We start from the raw sequence: 21,284 nt of genomic DNA, 5'->3' as shown, positions 1-21,284 counted from the left end.
ATTGAAGTATATTTACAATCACATAAGGCAGAAGTTTAACATATGCTTCTGTTGAATCATATAGAGAATTATAGATAAAGATATTTTTTTACTGTTATGTGAATATGAGGTATATGTTGTTTCACTGACAGCTAGTAAACTTACAACTTACGGATTTAAATTTAAGGGGAAAATTTGTCCTCAAACATCAGGAATTCTTCTGCTTGCATTCTCGATTGCAGGCCCTCTTAGCTGTTCCCATAGCTTTTGATGTAATGATGTAATTCATCATTACAAAAAGAATTTGGGCACTTTCTGTTAGAGCCCTGCAACTGTGGATGTCTTTACAAGAAGAACTGGGGAGAGCAGACTTTGCGTCTTCTTATAAAGCCATGGCTGCTGGAGACACCTAGGTGGAGTAGTCATCACTGTCACACATATTTAAACTCTGGAAAATCAGGCACATGCAAAGTTGGTGTAATAAAATGTAGCATCTCCATGGATGGGGGTTAGGGTTAGGGTTAAATCATCTCAGCAAGGAACGATCAACATTGGACCATTAGTCATACCTCAAAACGGATTTTTACGTAAAGTTGTTCTTGGTTGTTGTTTTTCTATAAGGATTGTTTTCTTATTCATTTATTTGTATTGTATTGACCTCACTGCCATATTATTTACCCTGTTTGTCCAAGTCTTATTCTGCTCTTACTTGCTTTTGTTTTAACTGTGTTTAATTTTCTTTTTGATTCTTGATTTTCAATCAGTGGCATTTCAATTTACTCTGCAAAGCATTTTGGATCTATGTTTTGAAAACTGAAGCATTATTATTACTATTAGTAGGAATGTAATCATACCAAAGGGGTTTTTCGGTGGGTCAGATTTGCCAGGAAATGCATGAGATTGCTCCAAAGCGCAAAGCTGGGAGGGGGCAGTACTTTAGAGCGAACGAAGATAAAGCTTTCCGAGTTACTGTTCACTGGAAGTGAACAGAGATCCAAAACGAAACAGAGACAAGTGGAACCATTGTCTTTGTAAAAGGAAGTGTCAGAGCTCATAGGAAATTCAGTTGTGATCTGAAAATAAATGACTCAGATGATAAATTTTGGTGGGAAAAGTTAAGAATAATCTCAGCTACTGTCTCCTTTGTTTACAGGAACAACGAGGATGTCATTCTGTATTCCAGAGCTTTTGAAACGCTACGAGCGGAGTCACACTGATTAATAGATGCACTGAAGAAAAGCATATGACAAAATCTCCAGAAAGAAATAATGAAAGCTTTGCCCCACTAGCATCTGAAGGGAAGAAAAAACAAAATGAAAAGCAGTGATGGTGAAGACTGAAAGAATGGCAATAGTTAGAACTGTAACTACATTTATTCCTTAAATGAATACAGGTATAAATAATCAATAATTGTATTGAAAAAGACCTATTTTTGTGCTGTAACTTGTGCTATACCCTTTGCTATAGCTACAGCAAAGGGTACAGGTATAGTTACATTTACCTCTTTCACTTCTACATCACCTTTTATTATTCCTGTTAAATCTCCAGCGTCCACCCTGGCTGCTTTGGCAGAAACAAGGCAAAAGAAAGGAGGTCAAATCTGACAGGTGTAATAAAAACCACAGCTTTGGATAAGACTAGAAACAGACAGCGAAAAGAGAAGGGAGAGGAAAACACAGGTAGATCAAAAGGACGCCAGGATCCTACTCAACACTTACTTTGGAGTTTGTGTCAGCGAATCCCGAGGAGATGAGCACGAGACAGAGAGACAGAGCGGGAAGAGGAAAATGACTTTGTGCTCAGGAACGGAAGCAGAGGAAGTGGGAGTGCGGTAAGTTAGGAGAAAGGATTTCCTCACGCACACAGAGGAAAAATGCACAGAAATGGGAGGCAACTCAGACAACGTGCTTGTTTTTTCTACACTAAAGTAAGCCAAAGGGAGACAAGAAAGCAAGCGATCCGGCTTCACTGAAGAGAGCAACAAACTTAAAGTTTGAGCAAGTCCCTCTACAGCGCATGTCCCACCTATCTCAAACAGGACAGCCGGTGCTGAGAAATCTTTCGACAGAAGCCTAGGAGCACCTGAATGTGGAGATGAAATTAATCCGGCAGGGTGACAACAGGTTTCGCTACCTTGATATTCTGATGGTATCCTCCCGCTTGGCCCTGGAGGTGATGGGGGGGTCAAAAAGCTTTAAAATGTGGTCAAAAAGGCTTCACGCACAGAAGTGTGTGCTGTGCCTCCAACAAACAGACACACTCGGTCTTCATTCATATCCCTCCCTCTCTCTCTCTCGCTCTCTATCTTAAAGGGAAGAGATAGGACAGAGAAACTTGTGTCTGAGCTGAACAGGAAGAGAGCAGACAAACAGAGGCCTCCTCTGGCCACTAATTAGCAGGTCGTATGCAGCTCCCATCCAACTGCCAGGCCAGATTAAACGTCTGACAGTGTGCGTTTTGGGTGTGTGTGTGTCTATGTGCCTCCACATGTGGCCAGAAGATTGTTTCTGATTATATCTGTGTAATAATGCAGTGCGGCATTTGTACGTGTCTGTCTGCTGCAGATACAGTTTGGTGGGAAGGGGGTTTTTTATGCGTGTGTGATCATGTCAGAGCTTTCATGCATATTTTGTGTGTTTTTCTCTGATTGAGTTTACTCTCGTTATGTATAGCATTTGTGTGTGCGTGCCTGTTTGCATGTGCGCAGGCCTGATAACCCAACCAGGAAATGTGCTGTTGCTTCTGTTACATCCGAGGAACTTAAATCCCGAATCTCTGTTTTTCAGTTAAACCCAGCGCTGTACCACCCAACAGCCAATCCACTGTACACAGAGTTCACAGGCCATCAGATATGAATAGACGCTATAATTTGCTGGCATTTCCTCATGGAGACTATTTGATTAGAAAGAAAGAGGAGGGGTGAACACAAGAAAGGACAAAGGACGCTCTGAGGGCCTCGATGAGAGGGTGGGTGCGGTCAGTAGAGGATACCAATAAAGAAAAGAGACAGAACGTGAAGAAAGATTAAGGCAGTTCAAAACTGAATGGGTATGTTCTTCTTTCTTGATAATCAAACATTGACCAAAATCCCATCTGGCAACCTGCAGAATGCTGTAAGAAAGCTGTATTTTTATTTTTTTTAATCATTGCAGAGGCACAATTGTATTCATTCTGTCAAAACTTTATCTCCATCTTTGTGTTCTGTTGTGGGTTATGATTTGGGGGATTTGTTTCCCATACAATTCTACAAGAAAGCAATTAAGTACATCTCTAAAATTTCTATCCGGTTGTTAAGTCTGACGTCACTAGCCGTGTCTGGGCCTAAACTCCGCTGCAGGTCCATATATAAAAACGATCACTATGGCATTACTGAGAGTTGAAAAATTGTCTAAAGTCTTTCATCTTTAATAAAATGATCAGCGTTCTGCTCTACCAGGTGTAACAATTGAGTTTAACATCCAGGCATCCATGAAAACTGAATTTATGACATTTAACGGAGTTAGAAGTTAGTAGGAAGTTAGCTCGCTAGCTTCTATCTAAATACAATATAGCATGTCCTGACTGCGGGGTTTTGGAAACAAATTAAAACGTACAGCTCTGTTATCACTTCCAACATAAATGACAACAGAAAACTAAACAGCAGTGACGTTTGTAGGGTTACTGAAGTTTGGCTAGCTGGTATATAATGATGTGCTATGTTACCGCTAGCAACACAGCTATGTTAGCATAATATAAGTAAGCTAACTTTGCTGGATGCTGGATGCTGTAAAAGGCCAAACTTCAGCCAGGAGAATAACTGAGATAATCCATCCACAATACGAGGTTAGTCATTCACATACTGCTGCATGGGCTGGGCTGTAGTTACATCCTAAGGTTTTAAAAACTGAGCTTAAATAAATGATTAGCGGTAATAAAACCCGAGGGAGGTCAACAGTGATCACTGACTGTTTTAGGAGCTTTTTGAGATTAAATAGAAGAAAATACAAAACATTAAACATGTTAACAACACAAAAGCCATATTAAACGCAGACTACCTTAGGCCCGGAAGTAGGATTCGTCACGTCATCACTTAACGACCGGATTACTGTTTTATCTCAGGTAATCACAAAAATAGGTAAGGTATAGGGAGTATTTGATTGAGAATTAAAGGACAGAGTGAAGTAAATCTGAAACTGGAAAATAGAAGAAAAGGAAAGAAAAAGTCAGAGGTGCAGGTTGGTCCGATCAGCGAGCAAGGACTGCCTTGCAGAATTGGATTTCCCTCCATGGCTGGCTAATCCCTCAAAGATCAGCTAGCTGAGCCACCCATGGGACACCGACACTCACTCCACAGAAAATTACACCCTTCACATTCCCCATGATGGCTACTGTATTGAGCAAAGCTCTAACTGCGGCTTCCCTCGGCTCCACGCTTAATCCCACAGACACGGCAACCAGCTGGAGCAAGAGACTGCAGAGAGAGAGCCACTGCTGTGTGACCAAACTTTTACTGCATTTAACTGCAGGTCCCTCAACTTTGGAGGAAGTTCTGAAGCAACAAAAGGCTGCTAAGGTGAGTGTGCGTTGCGTAACGGTGGGAGAAAAAAAGTTTGCAGCAGGAAGCACATTTAGTTTGGAGCTGAAATTAACTTCCCAGTTATTATTTTATTTCCCATGGCTGCATTTACACAACCTTACTGATAAACCAGAAGCAAAAACTGAAAGCTGATTTCCATTGTTTTTATGGGCTGTTTTCAAAGCTGTTTAAATATGAACAGATTAAAAAAACAAAACAATCTTTTACCTCCAAAGACCTGAACTCTTTTATGGCATGCATTTTCAATTTGTCTTTGCTATTTGGGCTGTTTGAGACCTGATGAATGTAAAAACAAAGAATTATGTGATTTTTTTTCCCCTGATTTTTGTTTCTGAGAAAAATGAGATCCACATTTTTACATTTCGATAGAACAGTGGCAGTATAATGTCCTCGTAAGTGGAAATCAGGCCCTTGTAGAGCAAAATTTAGTATTTTGGTCAAGACAACCCAAAATGTGATGTCCACATATGTGCACTCTAGGTCCTAGGAGGTTAATGTAGTAGTTGATTTAAAAGTCTGATCTTGTGTTTGTTAATGATGCATGAACAATCACTGGCCAATATTACAAACATTTAAAACTGCTGAAAAAACAGAATTAAAGGCAATGTATATGTCAGCCCCAAGTGAGCCAACCATGCAGACTATGGCTGGTTTTTGCAGGGACTCATGGGAATGTTAATGTTAAAGTTGTTACGCTAGCAGTATTGTTATCATTCTTGCAGTGTTTGCTTTTTGATTGTTATGTTTGTGTGTAATATGTTTTTATGGCTGAGTGAAAACTGTTTTCTTCAAGCACAGGCCACCATGACTGAGGTTACCGCAGTGGTTGGAGACCACTAACCAGCCTTATGAAGAGCCACGGAAAAAACATCCCTCCCAAAAGAAGGGCCATTAGACTTGACCTCTATGAACACTTTTCCTGATCAGTTTATGAGCTCAGTCACTCATTTCGAGTCATACTGAAGGCTACGTCCACACGTACCCGGGTATTTTTGAAAACGCAGATTTTTCTATGCGTTTGCGCCTTTCGTCCACACGCAAACGGCATTTTTGGTCACTGAAAACGCAGAATTTTAAAAACACCTGCCAGGGTGGATATTTTTGAAAACCCAGTTTTTGCATTTACATGTGGACAAGGAAAACGGAGAAAACGCAGCGTCAAAGGTGTGCGCATTTTTTGACGTCACACTGTGCGCACGTTATTGTTTCAGTGAAATGAATTTCTACAATGGCGGACTTACACAAAATACTGTTACTCTCTGCAGTGTTTAAATGCTTACATATACACACACAGTCACTGTCCCTCCACACAGGACTCAGTTCTGTTTCTATGTGTCTGTGAAGGTTCTCAGTCATCCAGGTCATCGTAGTCAAAGGAGCTTGCAAAGAAAAGCGTCTGGACTTCTTTAAGTTACTTGAAGACGTTTCACCTCTCATCCGAGAAGCTTCTTCAGTTCTAAGGTCAAATGGTGGAGAGTCCCAGATATAAACCTAGTGGGAGTGTCCCCCCACAGAGGGACAAAAGGACCCCCTGATGATCCTCTAATCGCCTGAGCTAAGGTGTGGAACTGGGTGTGGGTCCCAATCAGCCAGAGTTTCGGGTGAGTTCATTGTGAAACCTGGCCCCACCTTATCATGCGAATTCCTGAGGTCATACTCCCGCACCAGTTGAAGGGTGTTCCTCCCAAAATGTACGGCAATATGTCTGTGAAGGTTCTCAGTCATCCAGGCCAAAGGTCTCAATTTTGCCATTTCTCCACAACAGTTGCCCATAGTGGACCTCATCACAGCCACAGAATCTGCCATACGGATTAATAAATTATCACAGACAGAAGCAGAGCAAATCAGAATGAAAGTCTCAGCCACCCTCTCCAGTGCCAAAGTCCCTCCGTCCAACCTCACAATACAGGAAAAGAAGGCCGTCGCTTCCCTGAGCAAAGACCACAACATCACTGTTTTACCAGCGGATAAGGGAAGATGCACCGTGGTCCTAAACACTACAGATTACCATACAAAGATCACTACTCTCCTCAGTGACAACAATACCTACGAAGCCTTAAAGCGAGACCCCACAAGCAGCTACAAAAAGAAAGTTATAGCTTGCCTTCAAGACTTGGAAAAGGACAAAATCATTGACCGCCTTACTTATCACCGCCTTTACCCAGGGGATGCCATACCCTGCATTTACGGACTTCCAAAAATCCACAAGGAAGCTGTCCCACTCAGACCCATAGTCAGTAGCATAAACTCAGCCACTTATAACATTGCAAAACACCTTGCTACCATCCTTGCTCCTCTCGTGGGGAACACCCCACACCACATCAAGAACTCCACCGACTTCACTGACAAGGTCCAGAAACTTACCCTGGATCCAGATGAAACCATGGTGTCCTTTGATGTAGTCTCTCTCTTCACGTGCATACCCACCACGGAGGCAGTGGAGACTGTCAGAAAAAAAACTACAAGAAGACAACTCCTTGGAGGACAGGACCAACTTCACACCCGATCAGATTTGCACACTGTTAGACCTCTGCCTCACCACTACATATTTCAAATACAACGAAGGCTATTACAGACAAAAACATGGCTGTGCCATGGGCTCCCCCGTGTCACCTATTGTAGCCAACCTTTACATGGAGGAAGTGGAAAGGAAGGCTCTTGGCTCTTTCAAAGGAAGAGTACCCAGCCACTGGTACAGATATGTAGACGACACCTGGGTCAAAATCAAGACACAAGAAGTGGAATCCTTCACTGTGCACATCAACGCTGTGGATAAAAACATCAAGTTCACCAGGGAAGACACAAAGGACGACTGTTTGCCTTTCCTGGACTGCGCTGTGCACATTGAAGAGAATGGCAACCTCAACATCGAAGTTTACCGGAAGCCCACACACACGGACCAGTACCTCCTGTTTGACTCCCATCACCCTCTGGAACACAAACTTGGAGTAATTAGGACCCTACACCACCGGGCAGAACATCTTCCCTCTAAGCCTGAAGGGAAAAAGAAGGAACACACACATGTAAAGGAAGCACTCAAAACGTGCGGCTATCCTAAATGGGCGTTCTTAAAGTCAGCAAAGAGGCACAGAAAAGAAGATCAGACACCAGTGAGGGAGGATAAGAAGGACAGACGCAACAACATTGTCATCCCCTATGTAGCCGGTGTATCAGAGAAACTCAGGAGGGTTTTCTCCAAGCATGACATCCCGGTGTACTTCAGACCCAGCAACACACTCAGACAAAAACTGGTTCACCCGAAAGACAAAACGGCAAAACACAGACTTAACAATGTGGTGTATGCTGTACAGTGCAGCGAGGAATGCCCAGACCTCTACATTGGAGAGACCAAACAGCCACTTCACAAGCGCATGGCACAACACAGAAGAGCCACCTCCACAGGACAAGACTCAGCTGTCCATCTGCATCTTAAGGATAAAGGACACTCTTTCGAGGATGCCAATGTTCACATTTTGGACAGAGAGGACAGATGGTTTGAAAGAGGAGTGAAAGAAGCCATCTATGTCCACTGTGAGTGACCATCTTTGAACAGAGGCGGTGGTTTACGACACCAACTCTCTGCCATCTATAATCCAGTTTTGAGATCCCTTCCCAGACGCCTTAACGCCCACTCACACCCTGGGCCATCTGACCTCAGGAATTCGCATGATAAGGTGGGGCCAGGTTTCACAATGAACTCACCCGAAACTCTGGCTGATTGGGACCCACACCCAGTTCCACACCTTGGCTCAGGCGATTAGAGGATCATCAGGGGGTCCTTTTGTCCCTCTGTGGGGGGACACTCCCACTAGGTTTATATCTGGGACTCTCCACCATTTGACCTTAGAACTGAAGAAGCTTCTCGGATGAGAGGTGAAACGTCTTCAAGTAACTTAAAGAAGTCCAGACGCTTTTCTTTGCAAGCTCCTTTGACTTCTGTTTCTATGTGCAGATCTATCTTTGTTTACTCTTTCCCGCCCAGGCTTCTAGATTTCTGATTGGCCAACATTTCTACACGGTTAGGAATATATCGCCACCTGTTGCTTTGGCATGTTCCTAGCAGCGTTTTCCTTCGTTTTTGCGTTTACGTGTGGACAGGATTTTTTTTAAAAACAAAAACGGAAAATCTCAATTTTCAAAAATACCCGTATACGTGTGGACGTAGCCAAAGTCTATTTTGTAGATTTCCTGAAAGGAGGATAATCCAAGGATACGTTCATTGTCTAATGAAGTTGGACTGACAAAATGTCAGTTAATAAGTGTGTGGTTTCACAGTAAGTTCACAGTCACTTCCACCATACAAAACAGGATTTCATTCACCAGGGTGTCATCACAGTACCTATGTCCATCTTTTATACTGCCTATCAGCTTGATGTTTGCTTTATTACACTTAATTTATTTTAGTTCACAAGAATGATTTTCAGTGCAGACCTAAAATGATGCGAGACAGGGGCACAAAGTAGTGGAGCCAGTGCCAAGGAGCCACTGGCTCCACTACTTTGTGGCTTGGCAGCTATACTGGTGAGGATATAGCTGTCAAACACTAAATCTTTGTATTCAGACTGAATTAGCAAACACTATATCCATTTAAAATCAGCATGCTGGGTTTGGTATGAGGGTACACTAAGCAACTGCAACCTCATATAACTATATTGATGTAAAAATCAAGAAATTCCTTTAACAGAGAGCGCTTCTTTTCCAGAAACTCATAATCTCCCGAGATTAGACCAAGCTAAACATGATGAAGCATCATCTGCAACCACCTCACATCTCTCGACAAAGTTCATTCCCCTTTTTTTAGCTGAGTGTAAATCGCTCAAAATGACAAATACCTATTATCATAGGTTTTTGCATAACTGTGCTGCCAGAGGCAAAATAACAGAGACAGACGTTTCCTGCCAACATCATTAGCCCTCGCGCCATGTGGGGCCACAACAGTGTTTTGTATGAAAATAATTTCCATCAATATGTTACACAAATACACGGATACAAATGATGTTTGTTTAAATATGAACTCGGTACGATCAGTCATCTTATTTGCCTGTAAAGCCTTCTAACCACATCTTTAATTCCTTTGTAAACAAGAACACAGAAAGCAAATTTACCCTTATCTCGCTCTGTCACCTGTGTGTAGGATTGTGGCTTAATCTCTTTAACGCAAGCTCATTTGAACTGGAACACAACATAATATGCACACATTTAACAGTCTCTGCATAAGCGTACTGTGTTTTCAATGCCTTGCTCAAGGGCATCAACACTACAGGAAGGGTTGCTGTGCTGCACCGTATTATAAAACCAACACTGCAGTAAAAAAAAAAAAAATTCCTGCTGGTGGCTTTTCTTTGAGCTTCTATTCCCCTCTTGGCAGCTTTCTCTGCCTTTTCCTGTTTACCTCAAGAATAGTGAGATGTGTGATGCTCCGATGGGATGTAAAACTACACACAAACAAGCGCATGCATCCACAGCACATCTTCATGGAGTCAAGGGCATTATAGGTTTGTGCCAGTCTATTTCAGGTGAAATATGACAGCACCTATATGTGTCTTGTGAGTTATTTTGACAGCCTATAGCTGCAGTCTAGAGGGGCATAACGCCATTAACAGGCACCAAGTGTAAGCACAAAGCTGCATCACGTCCCATAGAGAGACGGGAGCGAGAGCGGGAAATGAAAGCAAAATCAAAATCAAATCAAATTAAAAGAGAACATAATAATAATCAATTAGTCTAATTCAATGTTTTGAATGACAGAATTTCTGTTTTCAGCAAATTAAATGAATGATAATTAACTGGAAGAACACGATTAAAATCCACAGAGCAAACAGCATCATCCGCTATTCACTCCGAGCAAAAATTTAAAACACTTTTGTTCACATCTTTGTCTCAATTCATACAATCCTCACACACACGCGCACACATTTGCAGGCACTGCAGAGTTTTAGACGTCTCAGACACGGACTGCAAGAAGTAATTATTTGCTTGATCATTTAGTCTGCTAATTATTTTCTTGATAAATTAATTTTGTCTATAGTAAATATCAAGAAAATAGCCACCACATTTTCCTGGAGCTATTACTGACTTTTAATTTAATTTTACAAGTCCAAAATGAGATAATTAAATTTTCCCAAAGGTTCTATTAGACATCAAACTTCAAATCTGAAAAGCTGGAGCTGAAAAAAGAAACCCTACTAAAATAATTAAACACATCATCCAAATAGCTGCTGACTATTTTCAGTTATGTATTTTTGTCTCATAGTGGCACGCTCATTTTCTTTCAGGAAATTGATGTTTCCTTTCCCGAGCAGTTATGACTACAAGGTTTATGTGAGTGGAAGATAATTATACTACTAGCATATGCAGAATGGCTACATATTAACAGTTTGATTTATTACAATGGTATAAATGCAAGATTAATTCAATTTTTTTCCATTCAGTTCAATTCAATTTTATTTATATAGCACCAACTCCCAACAACAGTTGCTTTATATTGTAAGGTCAAGACCCTAAAATAATACAAAGAAAGCAACAACAAAAAACCCCAACAATCATATGGCCCCCTATGGCAAGCAATTCAGCGACAGTGGGAAGAAAAAACACCCTTTTAACAGGAAGAAACCTCATGCAGAACCAGGATCAGGGAGGGGTGGCCATCTGCTGCGACTGGTTACTGAACACTTAGGAAAGATTCTCCTGTTTTGACTTTGTAGTCACATCAACTCGTGCTGCCCGAAGTCCTTATTAAAAGACTCCAGGTAATGCCACCAAGACAAAAACTTGTATTAGTGATGAGCAAGAGGAGGAGCATAATGGTGTGGGTGGAGTCATCTTTGTCTGAATGTGAATGCGACCAGAGAGATGCAATTTACCTAAGTCGGCCTCCAAAATGACCAAGTACCTTGGTTTCCTCATCACGCGCACATTCTTTGAGTCATCCGCCCTGTTGGATGGAATATGACCAATGGTTATGAGCGGAAAAATGTTGAGAAATTTGGGGTTGAGTTACTGCCACTTTCTATCGCTTCTGCTACAACACCACTAACAGTGGACTGTGGAATATTTAATAATAAAAATTTCATGACTGGACTTGTTGCACAGGTGGCATCCTATCACGGAACCACGAAGGAAGTAAATGAGCTCCTGAGAGTGACCCATTCCTTCACAAATGGTTGATTTTATACACCCACGGTGATGGAAGGGACTGGAACACCTGAAATAAATCACTTGGATTGGTGAGTGAATACTTTTCACAGTATATTGACGGTAAAATCCTGTCAATCAGAAGGGAGCAAAACCCCAAATTATAACAGAATGTCACTGCTTTTCAGTACCTTTAGCCTTATTTGTACTCATCAAATCTTATCACCAGTTTGTTTGCATGACATTATGATACCGCCACTTTGCTTCCAGGAAAAACTTCAGAAGGCCAGCTGCTGTGTGTGATTTATTTATTTATTTAAACGAAGCATGTCTAATTCTGCACGTAAGATAAAGATACAGTTTCCATGGAGCAACTTCAACCTTGCTTATTTTACATAATTAAATATTACAAAACATTAAACAATCTGAAAAAGGTATGATCTTAAACTTTAAACATAAGATGAAAACTCACCCACTCACACAAATTCGACTCCCTCATTTAGATGCTTTTAAAGCTCTGCACATAATTTCTGCCCCCTCATAAACACTTGCCTTTGATGTTCCTTAGCACCCTCAAAGGCTCTCATGGCTGTCTGATCTGTGACAGCACAACACTAAACTCTACAAACTGATATCTACATATGAATGCACACAATCTGGAGTCAACCAGACCAGAAGCTTATCCTGCACTTAGTCTCACGAGTTTTGACCGATCATGTCTGAGCAGGCTTTGACTAAATGCTGTTTGTGTATCTAACATGCAAATCATGAAAACATCTGCTCTCATACAACTTTTTAAAACATATCTGTAAAGGTGGACTGTACTGAAAACTGAGCCTGGATATCACTTATTTGGTATATCTGCTGGCTAAGATTCTCTCATTTCTCACACAAAGACACCTTACAACACACATCTTAAAACTGCGTCAGCTGTGAGTAAAGCCCTGTTTCTTAAGAAAGAAAATTAGAGCTCGAGAAAGAGAAATGTAAGAAGCAAGTATGACTAAGTGTGGAGAAAGAAAGTCAGACAGAGGAAGAAAAACAGGAAGGAAGTAAAGATGGTGAAATGAGAGGAAATAACCTGGTAGAAAGTCAAGAAACGCTGACATGTGCATGTGTGTGTGCAGTGGTCTGACGCACCTATGCTGTTGGTGACTGAGATTTGTTAATGGTGGACATCCCACGCCTGACATCTCAAGAAAGTCTGTGTTGCTTGGCAACACTCCAGACCTCTCTCTACAGCATCTCTTGTCTTTCCTGCATTTCATCATTACCTGTCTCCCTTTTCTTTTGCTTTCAAGGTTGTCGCAAATGAGTTCTGTAACTTAATTTTAAAAATGGTGACGCTGCGAAGGAAAGCCCCGCACATGCTTTGGCGTCAAACTGCGTTCACATGGAGATGGTCAGCGGAAACCTGTAGCTAGTGACGACAGTTCTCAACAGGAGAAACTTTGTAATGAGGGAGTGAGTGCCGTCATGTGTGCACAAAAAGCACGCATGTGACAGACAGCAAGGATATGCTAAATTCATTATCTCGGGCCACAAAGGTACAAGGTACAGACACACAAATATGTATAGACACACAAATATTAAAACATAGGCAAACTTTATTTCATGCTTGCTTAGGACGTGCAGTCTTGCACAAACATAGAAAAGGAAATAAAACGTCCTCAGCTGCCATTTAATAAAGGTACATATTTACTTTGCTGTTTTTGTTTCAGGGTATGACTTCACGTCAGATGGATATTTTGGAAGCTGTGAATTGTGGGCCTGTTGAAATACTTCAAGCAAGTTTTGACATTAGACATCCATCTCAGTAATGCTACAGGGCAGCTTTTTTTATTCCACTACTCATGAACCTTCATCCAACACAATGGACTGGATGTGTTATGAGAAGTAGGGGTGGGCTTTGATGATCGATTTACCGATTAAAATTGGTTAGGTTAAACCTCACAAAATTTCAACAACCGCCAAACGACTAAAACTGTAAATGAGAGCAGGTACATGGATTCTGCACAAATTCGTAAACATAGAGCGCGGACCCGCCGACGCATCAGAATTGGTGAGATGTCAGCTTTCTATGTTTACGTCTTTTTTTTTTTTGCGCTAGATTCTGACGCTGCAGGTTTCATCATTCTCCAACCAAAACTGACTGAACCATCAGCAAAAGAAGATCCAAACTAAGCTTCACATTTCGCTTCACATAAACATCGTCATGAATTCCCTCTTACTTTTGCGGTTTTGCTTCCACCACAATAAAATGACACATCATGCACAGCTCTCCTCCTCTCAGTGTACTTCAAGAAGCGTGTCTCATCTAAAAATCTGTTTTCTGCATTATCCACTTTCTTATTACGCAGCAGTCTACCACTTTGTACAGCGCTGTCGTCCGCTGTTTGTTTTTTTGTTTTTTTAATTTAACTAACTTACAACAAGAAAGTCTAATTTCTGCTGTTCAATACTGAAGAAATGTAAACTTTTTAAAATTATGCGAAACTGCAAAATGCTTAGCTGTGTCTCTAATTAAACCTCTGTAACTTTGCTCAGCTTCAATTTAATAAAGTTACGTTGAAACCAAGCACACCATTGTTTTTCGTGTGACATTACCAATAAGTTTGATGTGTCACATGGCCCTCTTCCCATTGAAAAAACAAAAGTTGTATCCAAGATGGCCGACTTCTAAATGGCCACCATGATCACCACCCATCTTGAGGAGTTTGCCCCCTCACATATACTAATGTACCACAAACAGGACTTTAATATCACCAACCATTCCCATTTTATTACGGTGTATCCATATAAATGGCCCACCCTGTAGAATGAAACGGTAAAAGGTAAAGAGTTAATAACATTTTTTTCAGACCAGACTTTATTCGTTTTTTTGGTCTTCGTCCTGGTTAGAAATTGAGACAAACAGGATAGAGGTACATTTCCAGGCACTGGAAAATTACACAAGTTCCCATTAATGATGAGAAGGGTTTCTGATAGTTAAGCTTGAACACATGTTGTAAAAAAAATCTGTATTTCTCATGCCAAATTCTCTTTGACTCCTACAACTAGTATATGTCTACACACCAATACCTGAAGCCTCTACAGATCACAACACTCCCCGGCACCTTTCTACCAAGCATCCGTGGTTTTTGGAGTGGTGAGGTGTCTGATCAGAGTCCAGAGACAATATCCACCCTGGGCACATCCTTGCTCACCCTGATACCACCCGGTGGCAGAGGACAAAGAAGTATCCCCTGCTAAACCACCAACCCTTAGGTGTTTCACTCTCAGGCTTTACTAAGGTATAGCTATGAATTTAACAGTGTTGTTTTTCAGCAACATAATATTTTAAAACACTTCCATAAACCCTTCATTGCAGTATTTTACATTTGCAATGGCTAGCCATCCTGTTTCACAGAAAATTATCAACCAACACTGCTTTTCCCTTCGGCTGTACTGACCTTTCAGGTCATTGTTTTGGTTTTCCAGCCTTTTGGATGCAGCAGGCAGCTGTGTTCAACAAAAACTCTCCTGTGAGCTCTCTGCTCAGCACCAAACAGAGCTGCCAGGTCTGTTTGATAAAACCAGCCCCATGGCCAATCAAACTAACCTATAATAAACAATACAATACAACACCCAAAAGGCAGGCACCTGGTGTTGGAGAGTATCACAAAATAGTTTGTTTTCTATCTAAGCCAGCATGCTGATTTGGAGTTTGGCTTTTATGATTTTTAGGATATATTCGCAATTTTCATACACAACACGAACTCATGGACAAGAAAAGTTCAACCTGCAGAAATGCTTCAAATGTGGGCCAATTACTCAGAAAACCGCAGACCTCGCAACCATAGCAACCCTGGCACCAACAAAGTCAGTAACTAGCTGGTGAAAAATGAAGCATATAGCAGCTACTGTAAAGAGCTGAAAGGAGCACTCTTGCCAGAAATTCAAAATGTAAATGTTGCCTTACACATTTCTCAGAGATAAAAATGTACATCTGGTTTGGCACATGGCTGTAAACACTGTTTATATGTCAGTGATGCTTTTCCAGTTTAGATAGATTCATGCATTTCTTTTATGAAACCCCCCCCCCCCCCCAAAAAAATACTCTGAATCAGGGGTGCCAAACATAAGGCCCAGGGACCAGAATCAGCCTGGCAAAGATTCCAATCTGGTCCGATGGAAGGTTTTTGAAAATATAAAGAAACTGTATTTTTAAGTTTTACAGGTTTTTTCTTCTACTGATCAAGATCTCCCCCACTGGCCATTAACACAATTTCATTTTAGATTTCAGTCATTTCTTGCAATTTAACCCCAAAGAGTCATGCTTATAGATTTCTTTCATTTACTACAGCAGCATGTAAAAAAACTGAAACAGGATGTTGAAATTGTGCTTCTTCATCTTCTATTATTACATTTATATATTTATATATCAATATTATATAGTAAGATTTAATAGATTCAATGTTTAGTTCAACATCTTTTCACTGACAAAAAGCGGAGTTTCACCGGTCTAGCCCACATAAGATGAAAGTGGGCTGTATGTGGCCCGCAATGTAAAATGAGTTTTATATCCCCGCTCGAAAGTTTTTAAATGACTAGCTTGATAAGACAAGATAAGAGATGAGATAAGATAATAGGGCTGTGAGAGGTTCCTGATCTGATTTCAATTAATCAAACACATCTATCTGATTAATATACTCATTTGCCTCAAATTAAACAATACACAGCACATGAAGCAATTTTTATTTACCAAATATCTGATTTACATGTTACAAAATATGAATTTTCTTTAAAGTATATTGAGGGGGGGGGGGGGGGGGTTAAAGAAAACTCACTTTAACATGGTGCTTTAAGCGGTTTATTTTAAGGTTAGATTTTCTGTATGACTCATTACAAAAATCTAGCACTTTGACTGACAGCTTTAAGTGACAGCTGACAACCAGGAAACTAAACACTCAGACAAGTGACAGAGGTTAAAACACTACTGCAGACATCTAACGGGGGAGAAAGATGACCAGGGGGGACTGGTGAGCACGTATGTTAGCAGATGTCACGTGGATTGATAAAAACAAAAGATTGAGATGTAAACGATGGCGGCGACTGCACCACAGCTATTTTTTTTAGACCCTATTAATCCTCTAAGGGGATGCAAATGCTTTTTTTGTGTGTGTTTATGTTAACTCTGTTTATCCACAATGGCAGTGGGAAAATCACTGCAGTGATAAGATAATTATTCAGCAACGACTCAGTCCTTCTCTCCCTCTGACACTCTGTTCCTTCCACTTCTACTTCTTCAATAAAACCAGCGCGAGCACGCACGCACACACAAATCCTCCCACGCAAGCTCGAGATGATGTCACACACAAAAAGCTGATGATACCAAATACACTGTGTATACCCACATGCTCGCATTCAAAGGTTTAAGCTATTATGCACAGCGCATTAGTACAAACGCACACACTCGCCCAGGTGCGAACATCTCCAGGCGGTGTGCCAGTCAGGCCGGCAGGCTGCCAGTATACCAGACAGAGGGTCTGTTGTGTTGTAAATGTCAGATGTCCCGCTGTTTGTGCCAGCATGCATCTCCCTGCTAAGCACTCATTTAAACACACTTAATACACAGCATGTGGGGCTGAGGGAGCCGGAAGGAAGAAGTAAAGATGGAGCGGGAATACTGAGAAGTAGTATGAGTTTGGATTAAGCCTGCTTGTTCAGTAAAACCCTAAAAATCAAGCTTTTGTCCTACACAGCCTTTCTTTGTTGTTGTAATATGCCCATTTTCCCCCACAGGGATCATTAGCCCTTCATGTCGCTTCACTATATCAGATATTTCAGCTGAGAGTTATTCAGAGTTCATGAACTACTCGTAAAGGTAAAAGGCTTCAAAAAAACTGGAGAGATAGGGAGGATTTTCAGAAATGTATGATAAGGAGATGAAGAAAGAGGCAGAAACTGAGCAGAGTATTTAGAACTGCCAGGAGAGCCGGTCTCTCTAGTGACGGCTCCTTCACTGCGTTCCCAAGGTAACCAGTGAAAGTATTCGCTCAGAACAATGGCAATATCACTAGCCTGTAATTTGTGTGTTGCTTTACTCTACATCATGTATGTTAAATAAGAATTGTGATGATAATATCATTCTTTGTCTCTGTGCACACCGACACTGCATTATAATGCAAATTAGGAGTCAAAACATCATCATCATAATTCACTGCATATAAGTGTGTGTGTGTGTGTGTGTGTGTGTGTGTGTGTGTGTGTGTGTGTGTGTGTGTGTGTGTGTGTGTGTGTGTGTACCTGCGACAGGCTGGAGAAGCCCAGGTTACGACAGCCATTGCATGGAGTCAGTGCTTCCCAGAAGCCAGTGGGACTGCAGCTCTTTTCTGCCTCATCTTCTTCCATGGCCGGAGGGAGAGGTGGCGTCGGCCGCTGTGAGCACAAAAATCAGAACACAAGTATATGATTGTCATTATAACAAGTAACCAATAATAATCAGCTCAATTTTAGAGGGTGTATGTGTCCCAAGAAGATTAATTGTCAACTGGAAAAAGAAAAGACTGATGGTACCGTACAAAAGCCATTTGTATACATCAGCATAGATTTAGGAGGACAGAGGGTGACAGCAGTTATTTTCAAAGCTGCTATGACCAATATATTTACAGTAACAGTGGCTCATGTAACCCTGGCACAGACAGAAACAAATTGGAATAAACAAGCTTTTACATTAAGACTGAATTAAAAGAACAAATGACATGGTAGAGGGAGACTTTGCTCCTGAAGGCTCTGCTGGTTGACAGAGGGGTGGGAGTTGGAGGCTATTATGAAGCCTTTCCAGGTGCCACTTATTGGCCAGAAGCAGCTCACTGTTGATTTGCCTTCTGGAAAGAAAAAAGAAGCAAGTAGTACCGCAGAGACTGGTCACCCACCTCTTGCCATTCTCTTTAGCTCTACAGAGTTATTCAATTCATCTTTTTGGCTTCAAAGCACAATGCTAACGTCGCTCTGTGACAGCTGTGGGTGCAAGTAAGTGGCAGTTTGCTAAAATGATTTAACTTATGGTGCTTATGGCTAAATGTGCAGCAGATTCACCAAAAACACTTTTATGGGATAAAAATCAAACAATCAAATACATTCTTATCTAGAATTTCTTTCCCTGACTTTCTTCCATTACTGGAGATTTTGATAATTACAGTAAAAGCCAGCTTATTTCCCCTCAAAGGCACCATCTTTATCAACCTCAGTATCTCTTTGTGAAGCTCTTCATGGGGATCACAGCAAAAGCCTGCAACCCTTCTCATATAACTACTTGAAATACCTGCACAGCACTGCTTTGGGCTAGTATGTGTTAGTGAGAAAAGCCCATTAATAGCAGAACATCTGAGGCTCACACGCAGTGCCCTTTCCTGGGGGCTCTTTGACTCTCAGGGGACAGGTGTGCGGATGGGCTCTGCAGTATGAAGCGTTAGAGGGCAGATAAAGCCCACCTGATATCTCTGTGAACCAAACAACGCAGCCGAGGTCGTAGACCACAGCAGATTATAAAGACAAAAAACACATATCAGACGTCTCTAAAACTGCATATAGCTTTTACCAGGAGTGATGAGGGTGCATAGACTGAGGGAGGTCTCATGTTCATCATGCGGTGATTATCTTTAGAACAGAGGTCTAAAAGAGACAAGCGAGAGGGCAAAAAGAACAAAAAAAGAAAAGGATTAAGAGCGGCAGGAATGCAGAGGGCATGCTAAAGAAGCAAAGAATGAAAACTGTGCAAATGAAGTTACAGAAGGAAGGAGAGACAGATGGGAAGAGCCAAAGAACGGCAGCGAGAATGGAGACGGAGGCAGAAAATGAGGCAGAAAGCGAAAGGTCACCAATCGCTCCAGATTGCAGAGGGCCCTTTGCAACACTTGAATATTGATTGATCTAAAAAGGACTGCAGTATTCACATATACATACTGCACTGTATGCATAAACAATACATAACCTTTCATTACAGTATGAATGTGATGCCAGCCAGTGTTCAATAGAGAGGACACAGTTAATTATTCATACTGAAAGCTGCATAGCTAATCAATATTACATTAGTTGTCAATGGGAAAGCTTTAAAGGGATGGATTAGGACTTAGGGAAAATCACCTGCTTAACTACATGAAAATGTGTCTTTTATGTCTGTCTGAAAGCTTGTTAACACAAATGAGTGCAGTTCATTTGATGGAGGAAACACAAAATGATTTATTCTTGGATTTAAACTGACTCCAGTGTAATGAGTTTAAGTTACATGAGTTAAAATTTTACAGATCAATATGAAACCCAAAAAAACCCTTAGACATTTCCCTGCACTACATGCACATGGCTTTGATAGTGCAGCCAACTGGTTAGTGAAAACTAACCATGCATAAAAAATATCTGTTGAAGAGAGTCTTTGCATGGATGAAAAACACAGTTTTTACACAGATTTTAAGTGGCTCGACAGGTCCAGGCTCAAATATCTCTATAATGACTGAATGGGTTACGCTGCACTAGATTTCTTTCCTAATAGTTTGGACCACTAACACTGAAAAGTGTGATATGTCCCCTGATGGGAAGACAGGAACTGCAGGTGTGGCCACAAAATGCCATTTCCACAAAAAAGGAAGGAGTACATTTTCATATTATAATTATATTTAAAATGGGTTTCTTTTTTTTACAAAATAAAAAAAACAATTAATCAAACTAATCAATTCTGGAGTGAATTTTGATATTGTATGTCTCATGTTCAGAGTTTTTACTCAGGGCTGCAAGTATTGTACAGATTTCCAACTAGCATGGAGAAGTCTTAATTAACTGGTCATTATAGACATTCATGGTTAGCGATGAATAAACAAGGATCAACTCCTAAATCTAATCTACAGCAAGGTGACATTTTTGGTGCAGAGAACAATATCGTGGCAAAAATTACATTTCAAACCAGTATGAAAAATCTGATCAATATGCCCAATAATATGATTTATTACAATAAATCCTTACTTGATTCTGTGCTTAGTGATAGAATGTTAGTATCGGGAGACAGTACATTTTATAACCTGCTAGTCAGTGTCCCTCAACATATAGCTTAAAGCAAAGCTGTATATCATTATAGTCCTGCGGGGTTGTTAGCATGGCTACAGATTGGCACCAAATATTTGAAATTAAGGAACACATTTGATTTTTAGTCCAGACAGTACTTGTAAAGGGTATTTACAGGTTCCGGCCTCTTAGATGTGAGGATCTGATACTCTGCTCTATGCATCATCTGCACGCAAAACACAGAAAGAGTCAAAGTAGGGAAAATAAATCCATAAGTGGCCAGCAGGGGGCGAGCTGTAGAAAGAAGGCAGAGTGCAAGTCCACAAGAAAGTTTTCCTCACTTGACTTATAACCTCATTAAACACTTTTCTATTGGGTTTATGGCCTCAGTCACTACCCTAGCTTTAATTCACTTAACATGATGTCAATTTTGGTCCAATTTAGAGTAAAACAGACGACAAAGCATCCAAGCCTCATTTGTCACATCTGGTTTCCAAACACCAAGATGAAAATGGCCAGAACACTCTACTTAAAGCTCCACGATGACATCCACCTTTTA

The 21,284-nt window shown here is 41.0% G+C and overlaps 1 protein-coding gene across 10 annotated transcripts in view; it reads right to left on the bottom strand.

Annotated features, from left to right (window-relative positions):
- The window catches only part of anks1b (ankyrin repeat and sterile alpha motif domain containing 1B), a 290,075-nt gene that overhangs the window by 139,907 nt on the left and 128,884 nt on the right, over nt 1-21,284 (bottom strand). For all 10 annotated transcript variants that reach the window (XM_085138763.1, XM_085138764.1, XM_085138765.1 and 7 more), the window contains one exon: nt 17,978-18,109. In XM_085138763.1, the coding sequence (XP_084994889.1) occupies nt 17,978-18,109 (132 nt within the window). The remainder of the gene's footprint in view (nt 1-17,977; nt 18,110-21,284) is intronic.

Source organism: Neolamprologus multifasciatus, chromosome 17 (genome assembly GCF_963576455.1).
Source record: "Neolamprologus multifasciatus chromosome 17, fNeoMul1.2, whole genome shotgun sequence".
NCBI lineage: Eukaryota > Metazoa > Chordata > Actinopteri > Cichliformes > Cichlidae > Neolamprologus > Neolamprologus multifasciatus.
Note: the sequence above shows the minus strand (reverse complement) of the source record. Positions and strands in the feature narration are given on the sequence as shown.